This window comes from Rattus rattus, chromosome 3, assembly GCF_011064425.1.
Source record: "Rattus rattus isolate New Zealand chromosome 3, Rrattus_CSIRO_v1, whole genome shotgun sequence".
Classification (NCBI taxonomy): domain Eukaryota; kingdom Metazoa; phylum Chordata; class Mammalia; order Rodentia; family Muridae; genus Rattus; species Rattus rattus.
Genome location: NC_046156.1, coordinates 50,965,407 through 50,990,815, shown reverse-complemented (window position 1 = coordinate 50,990,815; position 25,409 = coordinate 50,965,407). Strand labels below are relative to the sequence as shown.

Sequence of the window (25,409 nt, the reverse complement as noted above, 5' to 3'; positions counted from 1 at the left end):
ATATTCAAGTTAATAAAAAAAAAAAAAAAAAAGACATTCTTGGTTTCCTTTGTGGAGACTGAAGGTCTAGAGAGGGATGAAGCTATTCCCAAGGAACCAGAGACTGGAGTTAGATGTCACTCCGCTGCCATCAGAGCAGCCAGTGGGAAGAGAAGACAAAAGCCTGCAGTCCCCCGCAGAGGGGCACCAGCAGACGGCAGTCCTGTTCTGGGGCCCCTGTGCGTGCTTGTGAGCTGGGATGGGGGTGGGGATCCAAGCCGTGCCTGCAGACGAGTGAAGTAGCTAGACTTCCAAGGCACCGGGATGTCGTGGGGCAGGCGGACACGCAGGGACGCAGCCGCGCACCGCTCCAAAGCCTTTTAAGGACACTGCACAGCCTAGGAAAAGAGGAGGCAACCCCCACAGTACTCCAGAGGGGTCTGCCAGAGGAGCAGCTCCAGCAGGCCTCACTCTGCTGTGTAAATCTCCCTCCAAAGCACTCAAATTAATTTCAATAAGAGCTCCCTAGAGCTCCCAACTGTGTCACCCAGACTCCTCCTGTCCTGAAGACAAACAAGAAAAGGAACAGGCAGAATTTGTCAAGAAATTAATTGAAAACAGCAATGAGAGGCTCATGAATTTGTAATAAGCCGGTAATTTGCTTTCTCAAGGGCAGACTTGAATGCTTGTTTCTCCCCATCTGGGGCTTGCTGACCCAGGGCCCCCAGGCTTCTGGGAAGAGACTTCCTGCCACCAACAAACATCTGTTCCTTGGCTAGCAAAGCCCAGAAATGCACATCCTTACCCCTACCCCAGCCCTGCCCCAGCCCTACCCCAGCCCTACCCCAGCCCTAACCCAGCCTTAACCCAGTCTAGCAGCCAGAGTCACAGGCTGCAAGTAGTCTCTGTCTAGGGTGTCTCTTTCAAGAAAAGCTAGAAATTTTTCTCTGGGTGTTGTGTGAGTCTGAAACATCTATTCATTAAGTTTGGATTACAAATTTGCATTGGTAGTGTCCTTTTTGTGCAGATGGTTAAACCAAACCAGAATCTAAGCACTATAGAGCTAGAAGGAAACAGAGAGATTGGATCCCAGACCAAGGGCGTAGCAGAAAACTCAGGACTTAGGTGCGAGCTTATCATTCGATGCAGAGAAAAGGAGAGTGCTGGGAGCTCACAGGACTGGCCAAGGTCACGCAAACAAGGAGAACACAAGGTTGCCACTCCTGACTCACTCTGCCCTTCCCTATTTAACAAGCCAGTTACGAGGTGAGGAAACAAAGATGAACATGAGACACAGTCCCCAGTCCCAAGAGACCAGTGGGGAAAATGGAGCACAAATGACTGTGATGTTAAGAAATAATACTAATAATTCAAGCCCTGGCAGCGGGGCCATGTGAGAGAACTGCTTGTGCTGCCAACCTCATTTGGGGCATTGTTTCACAAGCCTACCCGGGAACTGCTTAATGACCTCGGGGAATGCGTCTCCCTGCGAGGCCATAAAGCCTCCTCTTTATGAAACTGCATGTTACTTTGTATGTCTTGTCCAGTAAAAAAAAAAATTGTGACTAGAATTACAGAGCAAATAACACCAAGGAATATGAATATATATATATATATATATATATATATATATATATATATATATATATATAAATTCTTCAGTTCTGCTGCGCTTTTTAACTGTTTAATTGTGGTAAATGCACCTAACATGAAAGCTCCCGTCACAGCTGCTTTCCATGTGCCGTTCAGTGGCGTGAAGTACATTGGCATCGTTGTAACAACCATCACCACCAACCCTTGTGGGGCTTTTCCATCCTGCAAAAGTGAGACTCACTTCATTGAATAATGTGTCCCTGTTCCTTCCATCCCTCCCTCCCTCCCACAAACAGCCCCGGGAGCCACCCTTGGGCATTGTGTGTCTGTGAATCTGATTACTGACTATTCTAGGTACCTCATGTTAAGGGAAGCTAGACAGTACCCGTTCTAGGTTACCGGTTTATTCTACGTAGCCCAGTGTTTCTACCATGCTGTGGTATGTGAGAGAATTCTCTTCCATTTTAAGGGCTAAAATACATTTCACTGTACATAATATGTCAATTTTGCTTTTTCATTCATCCACTGATAGACTCTTTGGGGTGCTTCTTTTAGCTAGTCTTCTGATTCATTTTTGTCAATTCAACACAATTAGGGTCATTCTGGATGAAAAAAAAAAAACCCTTAGTTAAGAAAATGGTTCCTTGGGGCTGGAGAGATGTCTCAGCGGTTAAGAGCACCGACTGCTCTTTCAGAGGTCCTGAGTTCAATTCCCAGCAGCCACATGGTGGCTCACAACCATCTGTAATGGGATCTGATGCCCTCTCTTCCGGCCTGCAGGCATACATGCAGGAAGAACATTGTATACATAATAGATAGATAGATAGATAGATAGATAGATAGATAGATAGATAGATAGATCTTAAAAAGAAAAGAAAATGGTTCCTTAATATTAGCAATAGGTAAATCTATGTAGCAAATTTTTAAGCTAATGGTCAGTGTGGGAGGACCCATCCCTCTGGAGCCACGCCATCCCGGGGCAGGTAGTCCTGGATGTACAATAAAGCAGGATGAGCAAGTCAGTGTATATGTGGGGGATAGAAGCAAGCCAGTAAGCAGCACTCCTCCATGGCCTCTGCTTCAGTTCCGGTCTCCAGGCTCCTCCCTTGAATACTTGCTCTGACTTCCTTGAATGATGGCCTGTAAACCATAAGTTGAATCAAACTCTCTCTCCCGCAAGTTACTTCTGGTCATGATGCTTCTCACAGCACCAGAAAGCAAACAAGGATGGCTATTATGAGCAATGACTACATACATACATACTAATGTATACATGGTACACACAAATATGTGTACAAGACCTCTTTCAAGTCCTTTGCATATACCCAGAAATGTAGTTACGGAGTCGTCGAGCAATAATCTTCGTTGGATTTTTCTGGAGGAAGCATTATATTCTCCATGGTGATTTATCATTTAACCTCCCCTCTAACAGTTTTTCAACCTCTTTGTAACAGTTCATTGTTTCTGAGTGTTTAGCGCTACAGCAGTGATTCTGACTGTGGTCTTGATTTACAATTCCCTAACCATTAATGATGTTGAAGGCCGGTCCACATTTGCTGGCTCTTTGTCTACCTTCTTGGAAGGAATGCCTATTCAAGCTCTCTGCCCACTTCAAACTGAGCGCCTTGTTGCTGAATTGTAGGGATATTTGGGGGGTATTCTGAACATTAACCTGTTCTTAGATATTTGACTTACACATACTAGCCCCCATTATGGGGTGGCCTTCTCAATTCCGTGGAGTGTCCTTTGACACACTAAAGTTCTTAGTTTGGCTGTGCTTCCGCTCACCTATTTTCTCTTCTGTTGTTGTTCTTTCTCTCTCTCTCTCTCTCTCTCTCTCTCTCTCTCTCTCTCTTCTGTTGTTTACACAAAACATTGGAGCTCACGTGTTGGATCAGTGAGACCCAATGTCATCAAATTTTCATTGTTTTTATTTTTTTTTTGTAAGAGTATCATAGTTTTAACATGTTCATCTTCGATTCATTTTGAATTTAGTTTAATATACAGGAAACAGGTCTGACTTGATTCTTTGCATGTGGAGATCCAATTTCCCAACACTGCGGTGAAAAGACCATCTTTCCTGCCGAATCATCATGCCGCCCTTGTCAAGATAATCAACTGCATGTGCAAGGGCAAGCAGTTTTGGATTTAAGCTGGAAATTAGTTTCTAACAATTTCCAAATGCACCTTGAACCCTTACCTTCTCATGCCTTCATCAGTCCCTAAGCCCTTGCTAAGCCCTTGTCACGTATCCTGTTCATATCTGTAGGAGAATTGTATCTTTAAATTCTGGCACAGTGCTGTGGGAGTCGGGGCAAAGCTCACTTCTTACTGGCAATTTGCAAAGCTTTCCCTTTGCGATCAGCCTTGTGAGTAGGGAGAAATGGGGTTAGGGGCATATATTTCAGATGCTAGGAATGGCAGAAAACTGTTTCCATCCTATGTTTTCCTTGTCGTGCCCAGTGGAAGCCAACGGCCAACAGAGATAAGCACTGGGGTGGCTGCTCCTCTCCCGGCCGCCATGACTTCCCCTAACCCACAGGCTTAAAAGGGCCCAGTCCTTTCCATCACAACTCCCTCCAACTCCCATTCGGCTTTAGCTGGGGAACCACATTTCCTGGCTGTTTCTACCCACCACAGAGAGCATCCATGAAGTATTTCCTGACAGACTCTAAATGTTACCAACATCAATCTCGGGATAAGCAGCAAACAAGCGTGAGACAGAGCAACCATCTCTGTCTGGTCCAAGGTGGTAATAATTAGGAAACCAGGATGAGACCTGTAGTGCAGGAGTGACCTTGGCTTTGGCCCTAGCCGGGCCCTTTCCTCTGGAGGGAATCTCTCCCCATAGTTGGTATGAAAATCTCAGGTATGCATATTACTTGTTTGTTTTATTTTTAAATTCACAATGTTGCAGTCACCTAAGCTTTTTATCCCATGGCCACAGCATTTCCTCAAGTTCTCAGAGGCCATTGTCTTCTGTGGCTAGTCGTGCTGGAGGCTCAGCTGCCCATTGCTCCTGGTCTCTATTCTTCCCCTAGGAATCCATTACATAGGCATCAGGAAGAAGCTCACCTCGATGAACCCGAAAAGCTGCTGAAATCCTTGGCCTGTGGCTTACCCCTGCTGGAGCTTCTGCTGTGCAGGGTCCCTGCTAAGGGACCTGACAACTAAGAAAGGGCATCTCCTCCTTGAGCTGAGTGAAGCTGGCTAAAGCCAGCCAAGGACAAATGAGTGGAGTGGGAAGAGGACGCAAGGTTCTCCACTTTGGGAGATGCATCGTTTTCACGACTTGTGTGTGGGGAGTGGCAGGCTCACGGTCGACCATCTTTGTCTGGTTTTACTCTTTACTATATGATGAACCTTGGGCAAGGTAGCCTCTTAAAATCTGTTTCTTGGGTCTTAAAATGGTGCAATTAACACAATAACACAATACACGAAGCTTCTGAAACAAACCCCGATGTATGACACAGCGACAGGGAGATAATAAAGTAGCCCCACAATAATGATGGGCTTCCTGTTACCTGCTACATCATAGCCATCTTAACATCTACAGAACATAGAACATGTTCACAGGCCTGTTGTGGTGCTGGTGAGACAGGCTGGAAGTATATGATGTTGGTAGTCCCACAAGATTATACCAGAGCTGAAAGTTTCCTAGTGACATCATCGTCACCTTAGCATTTGAATACAGCATGCATGTTTGTGGTGATGCTGGTGAAAACAGGCCGCTGTGTTGCTAAGCATAAAAATACATACAGTTTGTACAGTAGGTTCTACTTGATGAAGGGGATAGATGAGCGTGTCGTTAGCTTACATATGCACTGCATCATACTTTCCCTTATTTACTTCATTTATACAGTCTGTAGTAAGAGGGCGTCTCTCTTGCTCTGCCTGTTGGGCTCCATGCACCTGGCATTCACCTCCCTTTTGAGCACATCACTTTCCCTCTTGCTTGGTTTAATCCCACTTTATTTTGTTCATCATGTCCCTATATACAAAGGACACTATGAATGGGGCCCATAAGGGGTCATATTATGACAAAGTTAAAAGTGACTTAGGACAACAAAAATGAGTCAACGCGAATCATTCACCAGTCACGCACATCCCACGAACTTTAGCTCTGATCCTGAGGATCGAGAGAGTATCACAAGCCTCGAAGGGCCATGACACCGAAGGACCTGTGTCACTGGACAGTGACACAGACACAACTTAAGAAGGGCCCTCATCAGTGCTGGCAAGATGGATCAATGGGTAAAGGCCTTTGCCACCGAGACTGACAACCTGTGTTCAGTCCCTGAGCCCCACACAAACTGATCTTTACAAGTTGTCTTTAACCTCTACACATATGCAAAGGCATGTGCATGCATGTGTGTGTGTGTGTGTGTGTGTGTGTGCATGTGCAGTGCTTGACAATAATCACCACTTCACAAGTGCCAGCTATTTCCTTAGTGTCACAGAGTCGTTTTTCTTCTATCTGCATGTGTACATACATTAAAAAAAAAAATGTCGGGCAGGTGTGATAGCTCCTGCCTGTAATCCTAGAACTCAGAAAGCTGAGACCACACACACACACACACACACACACACACACACACACACACACACACACACACACATGAGGGGGGGGGCTGGAAGAAAGAAGGAGGATGAAAGGAAAAGAGGAATAGAAGGAAAAGAAGAAAGAAAAATAGCATAGTGCCCATCTTGAGAAAAGTGGAGAAAGGGCCAGAGAACTTGCTGTGTATCTCTGACCCAACTCATAAAAGAGGTTGCAGTATGCTGTTGGAGGGCATGTGCTGAACAGAAGAATACTTGCTGCGGGACACAACAGTGAATGATTTTGTTCTGTGCTTACACTGTGAGTATACAAACCGAGAAAAGCACAACCCTGAAATGATTTATTTATTGCATATTCTCTTGTCCATGGAATGAAAAACTCTCTTTAAAGTGATCCACAGTTCCAGGTCAGCTCTCTCCACCTTGACAGATGGGATTATCCTCGTCTCCCTTCTCCTCCAGCAACTGAAATACCAATGAGACATTAGTCTCCTTGCTTCTGACTTTCTCCTCAGGTAAAATGCCAATGGCCTAGAATTAATGTGGCAGTTGATTTACTGTGTGGTGTCTGAAGGCACCTGCTCAAATCCTCGGATTCCTGGGATGGGAAATGAGAAGGCAGGTCTTGATCGCTTTATGGGACTGACTCACTGGCCTGTGATATTTAAGCTGGCTGAGTAGACGCAGTCAAGGAGAGGCTGACTCACCTCAGATCAACATCCTGAACAGTAGACAGTCCCAGCCTCTGAGTCCCAAGGCCAGGGGCACATTCGCGTTCTATGCCCTTGCCTGATAACCTTTCCATACCTCAGTTAATTTATCCACAATTCAAAGGTGGATCTCAGGGAATGACTGTAGGCTTAAAATGAGATGAGAGGTATGAACAGGTCTGCTTTGAAAAAATCGACTTTCCTCTCTAAATACAAGAGTGGACACCAAGTTCACAGATACTAAGACGGAGACCTAAGTGTGGAAAATCTGTAGCCATTAAACATTTTAGAAAGAGTGTCTGCCTTACTGGGCGTGGTGGCACCCGTCTCTAATCTCAACACTTGGGAGGCAGAAGTAGGAAGATTGTTAAACGTCTGAGTTCAACCAGGTGAGCCAGGGCTACATGAGTAAACTCCTACCTCAAAAATAAAATAAAACACAGAATATTTGTGCTTCTCTGCTGTTGACCCTTGTGGTGGCTGCCCTGTTTCTCCTGGTTCCTAAAAGCTTAGAGAATGCAAGGTACCTTGTGTGTGTTAGGAGCATACAGTTATCTATATTTCCTTGTCGGGACAAAATCTCAGAGAAAGGTAGGTTAAGGAAGCAAGACAGCTAATTTTGGCTCTGTTTGGAGGTACAGTCCGCCATAGAGAAGGCTCAACAGCAGGAACATGAAGCAGCAGCTCACACCACATCTTCAGTCCAGATGTGGGGAGAAGAGCACTGCTGCTCAGCCCTTCCCCCTTTTCCTTCAGTCTGAGACCTTAGCTTATGAAATGGTGATGGCCACATTCAAGGCGGGCCCCTCCTGTCTCAGTTAAGTCTACTCCTCCATGGTCATCTCCTAGGTTGACTTTAAATCCTGTCAGGTTGACAGTGAAGATTAACTGTGTCACAGGCAATAGACAGACACTTCAGTCCAGAAGAGATCTTGGGCCAAGATATCTCTTCTTTTTTATTCCTCCTTATCCCTTCTGTATCCCTCCCAGAGGCAGCCCTGTCCTTGAAAAACAGAGGTCCTGAGCAGCACACCTTAGAATCTGGTGCCTGCAAACAGCTTACTCAACGCTCAATGGAGGATTTGTTTTCATTCTCTAGCTTGCGTGTGCACACATGTGTATGTATGTTTGTGTGTGTGCACACATAAAGGTCATCCACTACCTTAGTGTGGTCCCTCAGGAGCTGTACATTTTTCTGACACAAGATCTGGAGCTCAACAAGCAGTCTAAGTTGGCTGAGCATGGAGTCCTAGAGGCCTGCTTGTCTCTGCCTCCCTAGCACTGTAATTACAAGTGTGCACCACCACTCCTGGCTTTATGTAGGTTCTGAGAGCTGAACTCAGGCCCTCCTGTTAGGCACTTTAGTGACTGAGCCATCTCCCAGCCACATCTCTAACATATTTACTATGTAGAACACAAGCTCCTTGAGGAAGAAAATCTCACTTGCTTTCCTATAACCCAGCACGGTACTTGGCAAACTAGGAGCAAAAGATCCATAAAGTAATTAAGTCTGCAGCGAGGCCACAGCATGAAGCTGGCTCTTTGGCTGGACACACCACTCAAAATGACCAGCTCTATTGAATAGGAGTACTCTCTCTCCTTTGCCTGCTATGCAATGCTGCCCAATAAAGTTGCTCCCTAAGTAGTGGACAGACAACGGACATCCAACCTGAGTTCTCCCCTTATCAATGCAAACATCCCTTTGAGGTGACCCTTAAAGTTTTCTTTCTTAGTCACCGTTCTATTGCTAGGAAGAGACACCATGACCAAAGCAACTCATATGAAGGAAAGCATTTAACTGGGAGTTCAATTCCAGTGTTAGAGGGTTAATTCATGATCATCATGGCAGAAAGCAGATAGGCATGGTGCTGGAGCAGTGGGTGAGCTTAACATCCTGATCCACTGAGCCTGGCATGAGCTTCTGAAACCTCTGAACCCACCCCGTCCCATGACACACTACACCCAACAAGGTTCCCTAATAATGGTTCCTGGTGACCATAAAAATAAGAGTCTACAGAGGCCATTATCATTGAAACAACCACATTTGCTGACCGGAATCGTGTAAATGACATGACGATCTGTGTCCAGGACCTCTTAGAAACATTTGCAGAACGAAGAATGTCTCCTTCACCACCTCCTCTGCAACTGAAGCTTGAGTTTACCTACACTGGACCTCAGCCCAGAGACTCTGGGAGCTTTCTGCTTTGCTGGCAAGGGCTGTAGCATAGAGAGGGTTATGTCCTGGCTGCAGAGGGGCTTCCAGTGCTGAGGGTAGATGTGAGCAGTGCCACGCCTGTGGCGAAGGTATGCCCTTCACATGTAGTTTGGAGTTTTGTGAGTAGGCATTCAGGCTGAGCTCTTTAGTGCTTCCAATATTGCCTAGGCCGACAAGGTCATTGGAGAGATCCGATTCTGTAAGCCACAGCCAGCTCTTAACTGCTTACAACCAAGCCTGATTCAGTTTGCCTCTGCTAGATTTCTTAAGATCCGAACAACAAAAACAGCTTTCATCTACTCTGAATGTGTAAAGCCCTTGAAACTGTGCTTCTGTGTGTACTCTCTCCTGGAATTCTAGAATATCAAGAGATAGGTAGCAAGTTTTGCAGGACTTGCCCAAGGTCTCACAAGAGGGTAACTAGATGCTGCGATGCACGTAAAACCCCTTGACACAAAATGCAGGTTGCAGCGTAGACTGGAAGTCAGGAAGAAAACATACTCTGCTCCATGTTGGAGTGGGTAGAACTGAGCAGGTCATCTGTCTCTATAGCAGTGGGTCTCAACCTTCCTAATGCTGCAACCCTTTAATACAGCTCCTGTGTATTAAACTTATTTTCATTGCTAATGAAAATAATAATTTTGCTGTTGTTATAAATTGCAATGTAAATATTTTTGGAGATAGAAGTTTGCCAAAGGGGTTATGACCCACAGGTTGAGAACCACTGCTCTACACCACCCTTTCCTCTGAGGTAAGAATCAGTAGTTCTTTACTGGGTGGGGAGGTAGGCAGTGAAATAAAGATGTGAAGATATTTCCCTGCCAACAAGGACTCTGGCAGGGCAAAAGTAAGGCTGGATGGCAGTGGTATCCAATTGTTACCCCACAGACAGGGTCTCCGGAACCACCTTGGGCTCACCAGAGTCAATGTCATTGGGTAGAGTGACACGTAGCCAATGCAACATAAGCCTGCTTTACCTAAAAGCCTCACTGCCCAGGCCAGCCCTGAAAATATATTTAATGCAGGTAATTTCTTTTCCATTTATTTTCAAGAACTCATTTCACTTACCCAATTCTAAGCCAATAAATCTTAACATTAAGTCTGATTTGATGTGTGATGCAGACAGTCTAATTAAGGCCAAGGTATTTTATCAGCTCCTCTAAGCTGTCTTTTCTCTGGTCTGCAATTTTTTTAGGCTGGTGTTGATCATCTTTTTATTCATAAGGGCTTCATTCCCATTTGTCATGGTTGCATTAACTGGGCATCTAATGAAGGCTTGGATATAGAAGGATGTAGCTCATTTATCCTTGGGAGCAAAATTAATAAAGCAAAGGGAAAATTGCTTCCTGTTCCAAAATGTTTTTAGCCTACCTTGACTCATCTAAAATATATTTCACTGTGTTTTCTAGAATCAGGACTCAGCTCAGCTTTAGGACACAGTGGCTAACTTTATCCTTTACTTACTGACAGCTGCATACCCTATGCCCCTGCCTACTCCATGGCTGGAGAAGCTTGGATAAGAGTGGCCATCACCCTATTCTGCCACTCATTTGCTCAATACATATTCATTGAGTTCCTTCTATAGCTGAGGCTCGGATATAAAATAGGTTCAAAGAGATGAGGGAATGGCTCATTGGTGAAGCCTTGAAAGCATGACGACCTGACATGTGTAAAAATGCTGGGGGGTGTGGTGATACATGCTTGCAATGAGTGGCAGAGACAGGAGGATTCCTCGGACTTGCTGGCCAGGTAGTCCAGCCTAGTTGGTTAATTACACAACAATGAAAGATGCTGTCTCAAAGTAGGTAGAGAAGGTTCCTGAGCATGATAACACACACACACACACACACACACACACACTATGCACACATAAGCACATGACACATATGTCAATAAAAATTTTCAAAGAAGATTCAAAGCCCAAGTTAAATAGGTTGGCCAAAGTCCAATGGAAGAAAACTATCTTAGCCATAGAACTATACTGGGAGCAAAGTGGAAAACTCATCTGTTCTCTTTTTGCCTCTGAGAGGGTGATCCTTCCAACTAGTACTTTTGTTAACAAACCATCACCAAGTGTCTATGATCCTGCTTGACTTGTGGGCTTTCTGGATTCATGAAGGCCCTCATTCCGCAGGGATGCCATAACAATGAAGCACCAGCTAAGTGGTTTACCCACAAGTCTGGAGGATAGAAGCCCCAAATCAAAATTTTCGCAGAAAAGTTTCCTTCTGAGGACTGTGAGGAAGAGATACGTTCTAGGCTTCTCCTCTTAGCCTATAGACAGCTGTTTACAGCCGGAGTCTGTCTTTCCCTTGTACGTGTCTCTTTATATAAGGATGTCAATTATATGAGGTTAGTGCCCACCCTAATGTCTTCATTTTAACCTGATTGCCATCTCTAAAGGCCCTGTTTGCAAACATGCCCACATTCTAAGGCAGTTGGGGGTTATAGTGCTCACGTGTGAATATGGCAGAGATAAAGGTTTAACTTACAACAGTGACTCTCTCTGAAGCAGTTTAACTGCAGCTCAATAGCATCTGGCAGCACGACGAGGACACTTGGAATACCAGAATCCCATGTCGAAATGAGGTTTACGCTGTAAAGTAGACACCTCTCTTCTCTGAACCTCAAATGTCATGTTTCGAGTAAGAGACGTAGACTGGGTTCCCACAGGCTCTGTACCTGAGTTCCAGGACTGTGTTCAGAGCAGAGTCCGGCAGTATAGAGGGGAGGGTAACAGTTTAGCCCCATCACTTTCAAGCAGGATGATCTGGTCAATGTTTTGTTTAGGTTTAAACAAAACTTACTGTGTAGCTCTGGCTGGCTTGGAACTCTGTAAGACTGCACCCAGCTCACACGCTGTGTGGTTTTCTGAGCTTTGCATCTTTAACTGTAACCAGAAGATAGAAAAATTAGCTTCTACAAAACAACAAAAGGGGGGGAGAGGTGATTAAGAGGGCGTCGGTGGTCAGATGGTTGTCAGCTCCTATACATAAACCACTAATTTCATTAAAACTATGAACAGGAGTCGAGTTTACATCTGGTCTCAGGTCTCAGTGGTGTCCACTCCTGACCCCAACTGCTGACATCCACCAGAGCCCTACAACTTAGAGTAAGACGCTTGAGCTGGCAAGACGTTGGCATCCTTAAGACAAGTCTTCCCTTCTCCACCTCTCCTACCTTCTCTCCTGTCCTACTTGACCCTTTCTCCTTAGAGTCAGGGCCGGAGCTTCAGCTGGTTTTTCTTGTTTTTGTTTTTGTTTTTGTTTTTTTGCTCATTGTACTTTATAATTTTACATAAAACATGTAGTTTTATATAGAAAAATCTAACAATACAATCAATGTAACCATCCCACCTGGCACAGCGTTATAATGAAGCTATGTAGATTCAGCTTCTCCTGTAGATATGAGACTGATGTCTACAGCAATCTCTTGGCACTGTTATTTTCTCATGTGTGTCATCTCGATCATCATCACCCTGAGGAGACAAACAGATTTTCTTATTCAAATTGGCTCTTGTAATGCGCCAACCTCTCTTACATAAGTAATCCATGTAATCCTCCCTACACCTTGATGAGCCAGAAGACAGCACCCCCATATCAAAGGCTCCCCAGAGAGAGATCCCATGGGTGGCCAGTGCCCTGGCCAGAATTCAAATGTATGCCTGACTCCAAGGCCATCCACATTTGATATCTGACCCTTTCCTTACCACTCTCTAACAACTCAGCCGGCTTATACATCCTCCTTCTAGCCCCCACCTCCTACACATGCATATTCTCTCTCTCTCTCTCTCTCTCTCTCTCTCTCACTCTCTCTCTCTCTCTCTCTCTCTCTCTCTCTCGCAGTTTTCTGTGGCCTTGATGCCCCCTAGTGGCTCATTAGGGTCCACTGCACTGAAGGCTTGTGACCAGGACTTGAGTTGTCCACAAGTCAATGAGGTTGGGCCCGGGATAACACATCTCTCTGTACCTAGCTGGACCCATCATTAAAGATCTCTCTGTCTCTCTGTCTTTTATTTTTTTTATTAATTTTTCTGTGTAGCTCTTCAAACTTACTAGGTAGTTGAGGTAGGCTCAGATCCATAGAAATCCCGAGTGCTGGGATTATGGTGGTGAACCATGGCCCACCAATACTGTACCTAATTGAGTCCCTCAGGAAGGCTATGCAGGAGTCAAGGCAGAAGAAACAGCACCAAGATAGTAAGATTGGGTTTCTGATCCTGTACCACTCCCAGGGGGAGCATGTGGGCTTTGGCATTCTCTGTTGTGCCTACTGGTGACTCTCATTTCTCAGAGCTTGTTTGCAGGAAAGGGAGAAACAAAAGAAACTGAAATTAAAGATTTGATAGTCTTTATATCAATCTCACTCTGCAAAAGACACCATCTAAATTCTCCTCTAGAAAGGAGAATGAAAGACCGTACCCCTAAACGGGGGACGTGTCTCTCGCTCCAATTGTGGGATGGGGTGCCCCCAGGAACCATGAGTAGCCATTCTTGATGTAAAAGCACGAGGTAGCTTTATTAACGAGATCCCGGGTCTTAGCGGGATCCCGGGTCGACACGTATCTCACACAGGAGACAGAGGAATCGACCCCGAGCTTCCAAACTCCGGGGTTTATATAGGGGAGGTTAGGGGCATTCGCGGGTTACACATGATTGGTCATTTCAAATGGTGCACAGTTACTTTGCTCAAAATTACATCAGCAAGGAGCACGTGTCTCTAGCAGCTCGGCAGGCAGGTAGGGTGGCTCATCTCACTCAGGGGGGTGGAGGAAGGGGAGGGGGTGGCTACAGATGGTCAATGTCCTTGGGGCTGATAGCTGGTTTGGCAAGTCCTATCTCTGGCTCTCCCTCAGGCATGTCCGGCCCTGCACATCCGGACTCTGACAATGAGTAACCTTTTTAAAACTCTAGTTCTACAAGATCATGGGGGTGGGGGGGATAGGTTTAAAGGAAGGGGGGTGCGGTATAGAATATGCGACTTAAGAGTAGACATTGGAATATTGAGGGTAGAAGGGTACAGAGAGTAGGAGCAAAGAAATGGGGTATAGAAGTTGGGAAGTTGACCAAAGCAAAGTATTGTTACAATACCACAAAGAACCCTGATGCCCTGCATACAAAGATGTTAACAATGAAAAGTGTCCCAGGAAGCCTGTTGCGTTTTATGCCATCCCTTCCCCGTGAAGGACCAGTCACAAGACGACGGTATAGTATGTGGAGGGGAGTTGAGAGGGTAGTAGAAACAGAGAGAAGCAGAGAGACAAAGTAGAAGAGTAGAGGTCAGCCATGAGCATGTGGAGAGAGGGGAGCCATGAGCATGTGGAGAGGGGATGGGGAAAGAGGGAGAAGGGGCAAGAGGGCAGAGCGATAACAAGAAGGCAGGAGAGCAAGAGAGGAGGGGGCAAGTAGCCCCTTTTACAGTTGAGTCAGGCACACCTGGCTGTTGCCAGGTAACTGTGGGGCGGAGCTTAAACAAAATGCTAATATTGACAGCTTCTGTTCCTTCGTGGCCTCACTCCGGAGATGGAGAAGGCATTGTACCCATTTCTGCTAAGTAAACATTCGGAAAACTCCAACCTATCGAGGCCGAAGCTCCTCTATGGTAGGTGCCTGGAATTTCCAGCCACCACTCCAGAACCGGCTTTCAGCATTCAAAGCTGAGGATAAAGAGACATCAAGTACCAAGAATGCTAACGAAAACGGAAAGCAACGCAGTCACAGCTCCGCTGTAAGCACCTCCCATGTTCCCAGCACAGGCTGCTTCCACAGCTTTACTTCCCCTCCACCCTGCTGTGCAGGACAAAAGAAGCAAGACAGAGACAACAGCCTGTGCCTGCCACTTCTGAAATGCCAAATCCCTCCCTCTTCCTGATTTCTTCTCTTCCCCTGAAAGGCCTACCTTAGACTTTAAGAAGCAGCTTAATCCGTAGGCTTTCCCAAAATCCTTTAATCATTTTTCTGGCTTCGAAATCATTTGCGATACCCTGAAGACATATTCGACAATACTGGAGCCAGTGTTCACTCAAGGGACTGAATACTTGAAATGTGGTCAGTGTGAACTGCAATGTGTCAAAGTGCAAAATATACTTCATATTTAAAAGACTTAAGACAGGAGAAAATAATATTTTTTTAATTAATAATATGTTGAAATGACTTCTTAGATACACAAAGTTGTGTTAAAATTAATTTCTTCTGTTTTCATATGTGGCTCCCCGGCTGTTTAAAATTACGAAGATGGCTCACATTGTATCGGTTTAGACAGTAATGTGGTTTAGAAAGCCAGAACTGGGTACTACCCCTCTGGAAATCAGTCTGGAGGTTCCTCAGAAAATTGGCCAGAGTACTACCTGAGGACCCAGCTATACCTCTCCTGGGCATATACCCAAAAGATGCTCCAACATATAACAAGGACACATGCTCCGCTATGTTCTTAGCAGCCTTATTTATAATAGCCAGAAGCTGGAAAGAACCCAGATGCCCTTCAACAGAGGAATGGATACAGAATATGTGGTACATCCACACAATGGAGTACTACTCAGCTATTAAAAACAATGACTTCATGAAATTCATAGGCAAATGGATAAAACTAGAAAATATCATCCTGAGTGAGGTAACCCAGTCACAAAAACAAATAAACAACACCCCCCCAATAAAATCACACATGGTATGCACTCACTGATAAGTGGATATTATTCCTAAAGCTCGAATTACCCAAGATACCATCAACAGACCACATGAAGCTCAAGAAGAAGGATGCCAAAGTGGGGATGCTTCATTCCTTCTTAGAAGAGGGAATGAAAGACCCCCAGAGCGGGGAGACCCTCACTCAAGTCTCGGATCAACAGACCACATGAAGCTCAAGAAGAAGGATGCCAAAGTGGGGATGCTTCAGTCCTTCTTAGAAGAGGGAATGAAAGACCCCCAGAGCGGGGAGACCCTCACTCAAGTCTCGGGATGATGTGACCCCCCAAGAACTCACGTAAGACCGTCCTTGCTGTAATAAACATGAGGTTTATTGATAGGAACCAGTGCACTGGGGTCCAGACTCATATCCCACGCAGGGGCAGTAGAGTTCGACCCCCCCAGTAACTAAGACAAGGGGAATTTAAAGGAAGAAACCTCAACCCCAGCGGGTAGAGAGGGTATCATTGGAAAATGTCGAGAATACCAGTGAAAAATCACAAGGAGGAGCTTCCTGTTTCTCAAGATTGTTTACTTTATGGTCCATCAGTTCATGGGAGAAGCTTCCTGCTTCTCAAGATTATTCTCTAAGATTTTAATCTAACTTTATGGTCAGCTAGTACAGGTAGAGGGCAGGGTCTGGAATTTGAGGTATTTAGGGCTTTTTTAAACTTCTGACTTCTGACTTCTTAGCTGCATTTTTTATTCTTTCAGGAACATTCACAGGAGGTAACACAGAGACAAAGTTTGGAGCAGAGACTGAAGGAAAGGCTATCCAGAGACTGTCACACCTGGAGATCCAGCCCATATACAGCCACCAAACCCAGACAATATTGCTGATGCCAAGAAGTGCATGCTGACAGGAGCCTGATATAGCTGTCTCCTGAGGCTCTGCCAGAGCATGACAAATACAGAGGCGGATGCTCTCAACCAACCATTGAAAGGAGAATGGGTTCCCCAATGGAGGAGTAAGAGAAAGGATTGAAGGAGCTGAAGGGGTTTGCAACCCCATAAGAACAACAATACCAACCAACCAGAGCTCCCAGGGACTAAACCACCATCTAAAGAGTTCACATGGACAGACCTATGGCTCCAGCTGCATATGTAGCAGCAGATCAATGTGAGGAGAAGCCCTTGGCCCTACCAAGGCTTTAAGCCACAGTGTAGGGGAGTGTCAGGGCAGGGAGGCAGGAAGAGGAGGATGGGTGAGTGGGGGAGCACCTTCGTAGAAGCAGGGAGGAAAGGGAGATGGAATGGGAGGGCTATGAACGGGAACCGGAAAGGAGATAACATTTTGAATGTAAATTTTTAAAAATCCAATAAAAATAAATTAAGAAAAAAAAAAAAAAAAAAAAAAAAAAAGCCAGAACTGGGCTGAGGGTAGAGCTCAGTAAACTCCTCAGTTTCTGCTTGGAGCTTAACAGAACAAAACAGAAAGGTCAAACTGAGCAGTCTCAATTCAGTAACATTTTAACCACTCGGGACCCCAGGGAGGCAGAGCTGATACTGTTTCCTTCTGCATAGTGTTTGCAAGGAGCAGGCTTTCTCTGAAGAGAAAGGTGGGTGGGGGGTTACGCCAGCCTCCAAAGGGCTGGGATTACCAGCATGCTCTATGCTATGCAAGTCTAACACTATCTTTCAAGGGTATCTCTGAAGTGCGGTTCTAAAACCTGGACATCCCACATCGTGTTACCTGATAACTCAGGTAATTTCTCCAAAGCACGCACCCCCAAAGCCTGGATTACACCACATAAATTGGAATCCTAAGAAAGTTAGAATACTAGAACCAGGAGCTGGGGAGATGTCTCAGACAGCATTCTTACCTTGCAAATGTGGAGACCTGGGCCTGGTTTCCAGATCCCATGGGTAAGTGCCTGGACAAGGTGGCACACAGATAATCCCCAACACTGAAGAAGCTGAGATGGGTGAGGACATGAAGATTCCTGAAGCTAGCCAGTCAAGCAAACCTAATCAAAGCCCCAGACTATCGATAGATCTTGTCTCAAACAAACAAGGTTAATGGCACCTGAGGATCAAGACAAGGCTGACCTCTGACCTCAGAGAGCACATGCACATACATGCATGAAAATCTACAAACACAGTGAACCCAAGCATACACATGTATCAAGACACACATGAACATACATTCAAACACACAATTCTGGAAGCATAGCCAAGTATGTGGCTCATAGCTGCAATTATAGCATTAGAAGGCTGAGGCAGGAGAATCACACATTAGAGATAAGCCTGAGCTGTAAAGTTAAAAATAATAATTCTGCAAGTTTCATTTTAACAATATGGTAAACAAACAGCGATCAGGTGACCGGGTCTTGGCCTCTTCTCTTATGGGCACCGGATCAGAAAACAGACTGAGTAAATGTCAGAGGTCAGATTGCTAGAGGAAGCTTAGTGCAAGGCATGCTGCACAGGAAGGGGTAGAGATGAGCCATGGATACACCATGGTTTTCATAAAACCTTCGCAGTGAAAACCTTCACAGTGTAAATAACACACACACACACACACACACACACACACACACACACACACACACACACACACACCATTAAAAAAAAAAGCACAGTATCGGGCTATAAGAATATTCAACCAGCACAACAATGGTATCACCAGGGCAGAGGGTGGGGAGGGGACACAAGAGCAACTTAACTGGTCACTAATAAACAGAAAATTCACTTTAGGCATTTGGGGTGTTTTGCAGCTATTATGCATGCAGAGAGAGAAGAGAGGGAAAGACCAAAATGTCTGGATTATGTAAAGAGGAATCTCCGGGGGAAGGGCAGCCCAGACCCTGGGCTGCAAAATTCAGGGCTGGGAATATGGCATGCCAGCTAGGGATTGAGGGATGTTGTGAGAACCTGAAGTCCAGGTATGCTATGATATGTAAAGTATACAGCCCAGTCTCTTGTCCTGGAGTCAGAAACCGAAGACTGTCTTCTTGGCGATTGCCCTATTGCCTAGATGAGACCCTGCCGGATCTGCCTGGTTACTTTAAAACTTAAACAAGATCTACCTCTGGTTAGGACTGGACATTGTTTGAACCAAAATCCAAAGGTTAAAAATCACTAAGACCAAATGCTAGGCCAGGAAAAGGCCCAGGGGCCCGACCTCAGACCTTCTTGCGGATGGAGAATAATCTGAAGGCCCATTACACCGAATCAAATGCCAGCTAACACCGGTTCTGTAGTGGTAGCTATGTCTTTTCGTAAAGAGTGCGAACGCGGCGCCGCGATGAATTTGTTCCCTCTGGAGACGCCGTCCGCGCGCCCGCCTCGGTCAAGTCACGTGACCGAGGCTTGCAGTGAAGGAGGAAGTGTTTTGCCGAGGGGTCTTGGGCTGGGGCGGACAGTGTACGGGATGGAGGCGACTTTGGAGCAGCATTTGGAGGACACGTGAGTAGTGCGTGCAGCACGTCCTGGACTCCGGACAGGGGGCTGGAGTGGGACAAGCGGCATGGACGGCGAGTGTTTCCGGAAGCCTTCGGGGCGCTGGGCGGCGAGCAGGTGACTTCTGCAAACAACTGGGCCGCTCGTGACTGGATATTAAAGTTTTGCTAGGCTCTGTGAGCTTCTTTGTAGAGCTAGAGTCTTGCGGGCCCAAGCGAGAGAGGCCCAATCAGCTGTCGTGTTGAAGTTGTCCTTACAGTCGAGTAGCTCTTCAGAAGTTTGGGAAACGGATTAAGTTTGGGGAAGGGTGTCCCAGGTGTGCTAAACTGAGCCCCCGCGGTGCAAAAGCACACGCACATCGTCCTGTGTTTGTAACCCATCAGTTACTCAGCGCTTGTGAAGTAAATACATCCGTTAAGTTTTTCGGTTATCTCTAAAATTTAAAATTGGGAGGTCTTACAAGAAGACGCGCTCCCTTCAGCTTCTTAATCCCTTCCAGGAGCAATTTCTGTTACTTAGAGTCGTAACAGTTTTCTTAATGAGTTGCTGTCCTAGAGCATGCTTTTATACCAAGGACAGAACCCTATAGATAACTGCATTGTTTGTGGCTTTGTGAAGCAGAGGTACCTGGCTCAGTCTGTTGTGAAAAAAAAAATCCTTTATTTAAACTACTCACAGTTTTTCTTTTGGAAGGGGAAGAAGTTTTTTTAAGGACTGATTTGAAGTGGTTAATATTCGGTGCATAGAAAACCTGTTTGTGCTACAATAATTTGAAGTATTTTCTTAATATCATCTGGTTCATTTTTCTTGCGCTCCCAAAATTAGAATGAAGAATCCATCCATTGTTGGAGTCCTATGCACAGATTCACAAGGACTTAATCTGGGCTGTAAGTGTCTGCTACTAGCCTCCCTTTGGAGTTCACTGGGAGTCTTAACTTACTTTGTTACTATCTTGTAGTTTTATTCCTGTTACTGTTGGGGTACAGAGATTATCTCTAAGTAAGAGTAGATAATTGAAGCCTTTTCAGTTGTTTTTTAAAGGCAGAAATGTTCCTCCCTGTTCTACCGTTGGTTCTACTAAAATGGTTTTGAATAAATTTTAAGTGGTCTGGAAGAGGGCTTTAGATAAGGACAATCATTGCTGAATGCAGTCTCTGTGCAGGGACTGTGCAGTAAGTTATTGTCAGTAAAAATTAGGGATTTCCTAGTTAGACACATTTGACTTCAACCCCATTCTCCTATGCTGTCTGCTAGCAATGTGAGCTCAGAACACAGGGGGCCTCTTGGGGCTTCAGTTTCTTCACTGGGTTGATTTCATATATATATGTGTGTGTATGTATACATGTAATTTTGTGTGTGTGTGTGTGTGTCTGTGTGTGTGTATGTATGTATCTTTGAAGAGTTACATGTGTTGGGCTCTTAATTACCAGACACCCATTATTATTATTATTATTATTATTATTATTATTATTATTATTCCTCCTCCTTTTTTTTTTTTTAAACTTACTCTACATGACCCTGACTGTCCTGGAACTCACTTTGTAGACTAGGCTGGCCTGTAACTCAGAGATCTGCCTGCCTCAATCCCTTGAATGCTGGGAACAAAGGTGTGCACCACCACACCCAGCCAGGCACCATACTTAGTGTTTTGCATTCTAAAACTTAAATATCCCCCCCCACTCCCAGAGTCCTTTATGGTAAAGAAATTAAACTTGGAGCTTAAGTACCTCACCCTGGGTCATAGAACTAATGAATGGTTGAGATAGGATGTTTTTAAAGCTGGCTCCAAAGCTTGAAACACTCGGTACAGAACCAAGATGTGATGTTCAATAAATTGTACCAATTACAAATAAGGAACTAAGTCCAGAAAGGTAAATAGCTAAAGTTAATTAATGTCAGAAACTAATAAACCCAGGAATTCTTATGACTGATGCAGGTTTTCAGAGCTCTGATCTTTTGCTGGTATGATAACTGATAGAAGTAATACAGTTATGTCTTATACAAAAAGCAGCCATTTGGAACTAAGGTAAAAATTTTGAAGCATTTGCCAAGCCACTAATGAAATATCTTTAATGCGCATGTGAAAAAAAACTGAGTAAGTAAAACCTTCACGGTGTGAAGTTGCTATTTCCAGTAGACTTGGAGGCTGCACCTTGGCCTGTGGATTTTTTATGTGGTAATAGTCAATGCAGAATTTCTGCCAGGGTGGTATATTGCCTGCCACCTTAGTTTCAGGTGTAAGCAAGCACCTGGTGCCTTTATTTCAGGAATCTATGATCAGCTTGGTGGTTACCTTTTCTACTTAGAACCTGATCTAATTAGCAATACAAACTAAAGCAGTAACAGTAAAGAATCAGGGGACGTTTGAAAGGAGCCCAGCTTATGCTAGCAGAAATCGTTGCTCACAGGTCTTCACATATGCTAGCAAGGTGATCTTACAACTGGACTTCTGAGTAATGGCTTGTTATTTGAGGTTGAGCATAGGAAAAGAAACTCAGATTTCATTTCCCATAAGGAATTAATTAGTGTCAACAAGCTCCTTATCCATATCGAACGCTTTTTGTCACTCTCGCCTTTGAATTTCTTGGTTTCGGCAAGGTTCCTATAAAATGAAGTTAGGCCCATTGCTGACTTGAATTACAGCTTCCTTGTATGCTTGAGAAGGTGTTTAGAGACAGTATAGTGATGGGAATAACTCTGGAAACTACGTGTCATTTACGACTTTGCTGATTTAAGAACAGCTAACTGCCAGACGTTCTCACTGATGGAGTCAGCTGAGTACCAGGTGGGGATATCATTCCATGTTAGAACTTAACGTAAAAGCAAAAGGCTGTGACCTTTTTTTTTTTTTTTTTTTTTTTTTTTGGCTGTGAGCTTTTTAACAAATAATTCAGGAGAAGGTACTAACATGTAAGTTCATGTTAATTTTAGACACTTTTCACTATTTCCTAGGCCGTGGTACCCTGTCGGATGAGCATGCTGGAGTGATATCTGTTCTCGCCCAGCAGGCAGCTAAGCTGACCTCTGACCCCACTGACATCCCTGTGGTGTGTTTAGAGTCAGATAGCGGGTGAGTACGTGTCAGCACACCCCTTCTTTTTGTTCTGACAACCTGATTGGGCTTCCCGCGCATTCAACCGTGGTTCTTTAGTCAGTGTTCCACAGAGCCGATGGACATCCAGGCCCCATGACAGACAGACCTTCATTCAAATGAGAAGAACGGTCATGAGCAGTCAGTTTGCTCCCCCAGAGGAAAACAGTAAAAACACAAAAACTGATTAGTTGCATAGAATTCCCTAAAGTACTGTTTTAAAGATATTCCTAGATAAAGGTCTTTATTCAAATGCTAAGTGATACAAGAAAACAAAACTGTGGGGCTGGAGAGATCCAGTGCTTAAGATGAGTGTGTGGGCCACAGTCCTGAAGATAGCAGCTCACATTCTACACCCCAGCCCACACGACAAACACCTGTGACCTCAGCTCCAAGCCGGAGAGGCAGAGGCAAGGCTCGCTGCGGCTTGCCGTCTTCCAGTCTAGCAGAGAAACGCGTCTCTGGCTCAGGGATAAGAGCACACAGAAATATCACAGCTCCAGGAATAGATGCAGAGTGATAGAGGACACCTAGCAGCTTCTTCTGACCTCCATGCATGTACATAGGTGTGTGTGCATGCACACACTTGTATGTGCACACTTGCACAGACATAGAATGTATGAACCTTTAAAAATGCATACTATGATCAGTCGGGGGGAGGGGTGGGTGGGAAAGAATTGGGTATTAATATTAATGTATATATAATGTATATGCATATTAAAATTAGAACCAGGAGCCAGCAAGATGGCTAAGCAAATACACGTCCTTGCCAAGTGTGATGACTGGAATTCCATGCCTGGAACCCACATGGTTAAAGGAGAACAAACACCTGAAGTTGTCATGCAAGCAGCACACAAACAGACACCGAAAAACATACAATAAAAATTAGGAGCTGGGGAGGTAGCTCAATGGTTGAAAGCATATACTGCCCTTCCAGAGGACCTGAATCAGTGCCCAGCACCCACATTTGAAAGCTCACAACCACTTGTAACTCCAACTCCAGAGATCTAACACCACTTTCTGGCCTCCTCAGGCACAGACAGACAGACACACACATAACAACTTCTCAGGCACATACAGACACACACATAACTTTTTTTTTTAATTTTTTAATCTAAAAATTAGGACCAGGAAGGAAGTCCGACTAGTGATAGCATATTCAAGGCCCCGGAGTCTAACTCCAAGGATTCCACCAAAAACCTCCAGAAAAAATCAGAATCATGTTGATAGTAGGGTTAAGGATTACTTTGTTTTTAAAAAAAATTCAAATGTGTAAAGGATTGATTTCCTTTTTATGTTATATTTACCCGTGATTCTCAGCTGTTTCATGCCCATCTGTGGTATCTACTTGTTTATTTTATTTATCTTATAGGAAGATGTGCCTCATGGTTTGAGAATGTAGTTCCCTTTATGGATGGGAAAGCAGGCAGAGGTTTTGGCAGGAGTCTGTGACTGGCACTTCTCAACAGGGACTGTTCATATTTGCTTTTGTATGTAGATATAAATTGCTGTTGTTTTAGATCTTAAACTAAATATATTAAATATATTTAATCTTATATTCAAGATACATGTATTAAGAGTGTGCTGAATATTTTCTTTTTGGCTTTTCAGGAATGTTATGATCCAGAAACACGATGGCATCACAGTGGCTGTGCACAAAATGGCCTCTTGACATCTGATGCCAGCTCTCCAGTGGTCTCCCACCGGGATTCAGTCATGCCTGTCTCAGTTAACTTGTAAAACTATTAAAGTTCCAGAAATCGGGCCATTCACTTAATGTCCAATGTGGACTTCTTATTAATATGACAGTTACCAAGACGTCAGTTAGGAGTGTGGTGACCTTGTCTGGGCTTTTGTCACCCTGCTCTTTGGTGAGAGCCACTGTAGTCCAGGATCATATCCCATCATGGCTTAGAACTGTGTAGCCCAGGCTGACTTCAAATTTATGGTCTTCCTGCTTCAAACTCCTAAATCCTGGGATATAGCATTTGTCATGGTCTAGGTCACTTTGTATATAGAACTTTGTTGTGGTCAATAAACCTATTCTGAGGGAAGTTTGCTTCATTTCTGGTCTTTTAAAATTCTTACTTAATGCTCATTTTTCTTTTTTCAGTTATCAAATTGTGAATTTTTTTTTCTCTAAAAGTTCTCTATCCCACACTACTTGCTTCTCTTTCAGTGTCTTAAAATGTCTGTGTTCTTATGCAAGGGCACATGGACCAAACATTTCCCTCAACCTGAGTGACATGGGTAATATTGTAGAGTCCTTAATAAGACAAGAAACTATTTCTCATTATAAAATACAGTAGGTGCTCCTGGTTTTGTATGTAACTAAAGCCTAGGGGTTAGCATAGTCACCATCTGAACTCTTAACTGAGGGGATGCCTACATCCTTTGTTTGGTTATTTGTTTGGTTGGTTGGTTGGTTGGTTTTTCCAAGACAGGGCTTCTCTGAGTAGCCCTCACTGTCCTGAAATTTGGTAGACCAGCTTAGCCTGAAACTCAGAGATCTGACTGCCTCTGCCTGGCAGGGAGGGACTACATTTTAAACATCACCCAGAGCATATCAGAAATAGGCATGTTGGACAATTTTTTTTTAACCATTTGAGAGTAAAAATAATCTTCAGCCTTCAGTGATTCTCAGCAGAGTACTGCACAAGAAGGTGAAAAGGAATTTGTGTGTGTGTTACATTGCTCCATGTAAGCTGTGTGTGAGTTCAGCTTGTATGTGTTAGGACCAGAAGACAGCTGTGGGAGTTTATTCTCCTACCATGGGTCCTGGGGATCCAGCTCAGGTTGTTAAGCAGAAACTTTTACCCACTGAACCATCCTGCCAGTCCTAGTTTGTCTATTTGTTTAAATAGCATCTACTGCTCTTTGGCAATTTAATATTTCCCTATATAAAATAAATTCTAGAACATTAGAGTAAGGTGCTGTTTACAGAATAAGGATTTTGAGTAAGATGCTTGAAGGTCTTAAGCTGGTTCTTAAGTAGAAGGGTAGTCTATAATGTCCTACTTTAGGTATACAATATATATGTTTTATCTGCACCACTGTCAAACCTGCTCTGAGCATGACCTTTGTCTTACATCCGAAGCTCTGCTGACTAGGGGCCAAGTATTGAAGCTTCTGAGCCTGTCAGGACATTCTCTGTCAAAGCCCACACTGGAGACAGACCA

General features: G+C 44.5%; 1 protein-coding gene across 1 annotated transcript; it reads left to right on the top strand.

Annotated features, from left to right (window-relative positions):
• Window positions 1-18,915: 18,915 nt before the first annotated feature.
• Window positions 18,916-24,007, top strand: Lamtor5 (late endosomal/lysosomal adaptor, MAPK and MTOR activator 5). The gene is made up of 4 exons (XM_032897524.1): window positions 18,916-19,145; window positions 19,965-20,026; window positions 22,092-22,209; window positions 23,842-24,007. The coding sequence occupies exons 1-4, from the start codon at window positions 18,916-18,918 to the stop codon at window positions 23,900-23,902; spliced, it is 471 nt and encodes a 156-aa protein (XP_032753415.1). The 3' UTR covers window positions 23,903-24,007.
• Window positions 24,008-25,409: the final 1,402 nt, after the last annotated feature.

Coding starts and splice junctions, on each gene's coding strand:
- Lamtor5 (XM_032897524.1), top strand. CDS start 18,916: ATGCCAGCTAACACCGGTTCTGTAGTGGTAGCTATGTCTTTTCGTAAA. Junction 19,146..19,964: donor GAGCAGCATTTGGAGGACAC/GTGAGTAGTGCG, acceptor TCCCAAAATTAG/AATGAAGAATCCATCCATTG. Junction 22,210..23,841: donor TGTTTAGAGTCAGATAGCGG/GTGAGTACGTGT, acceptor TTGGCTTTTCAG/GAATGTTATGATCCAGAAAC.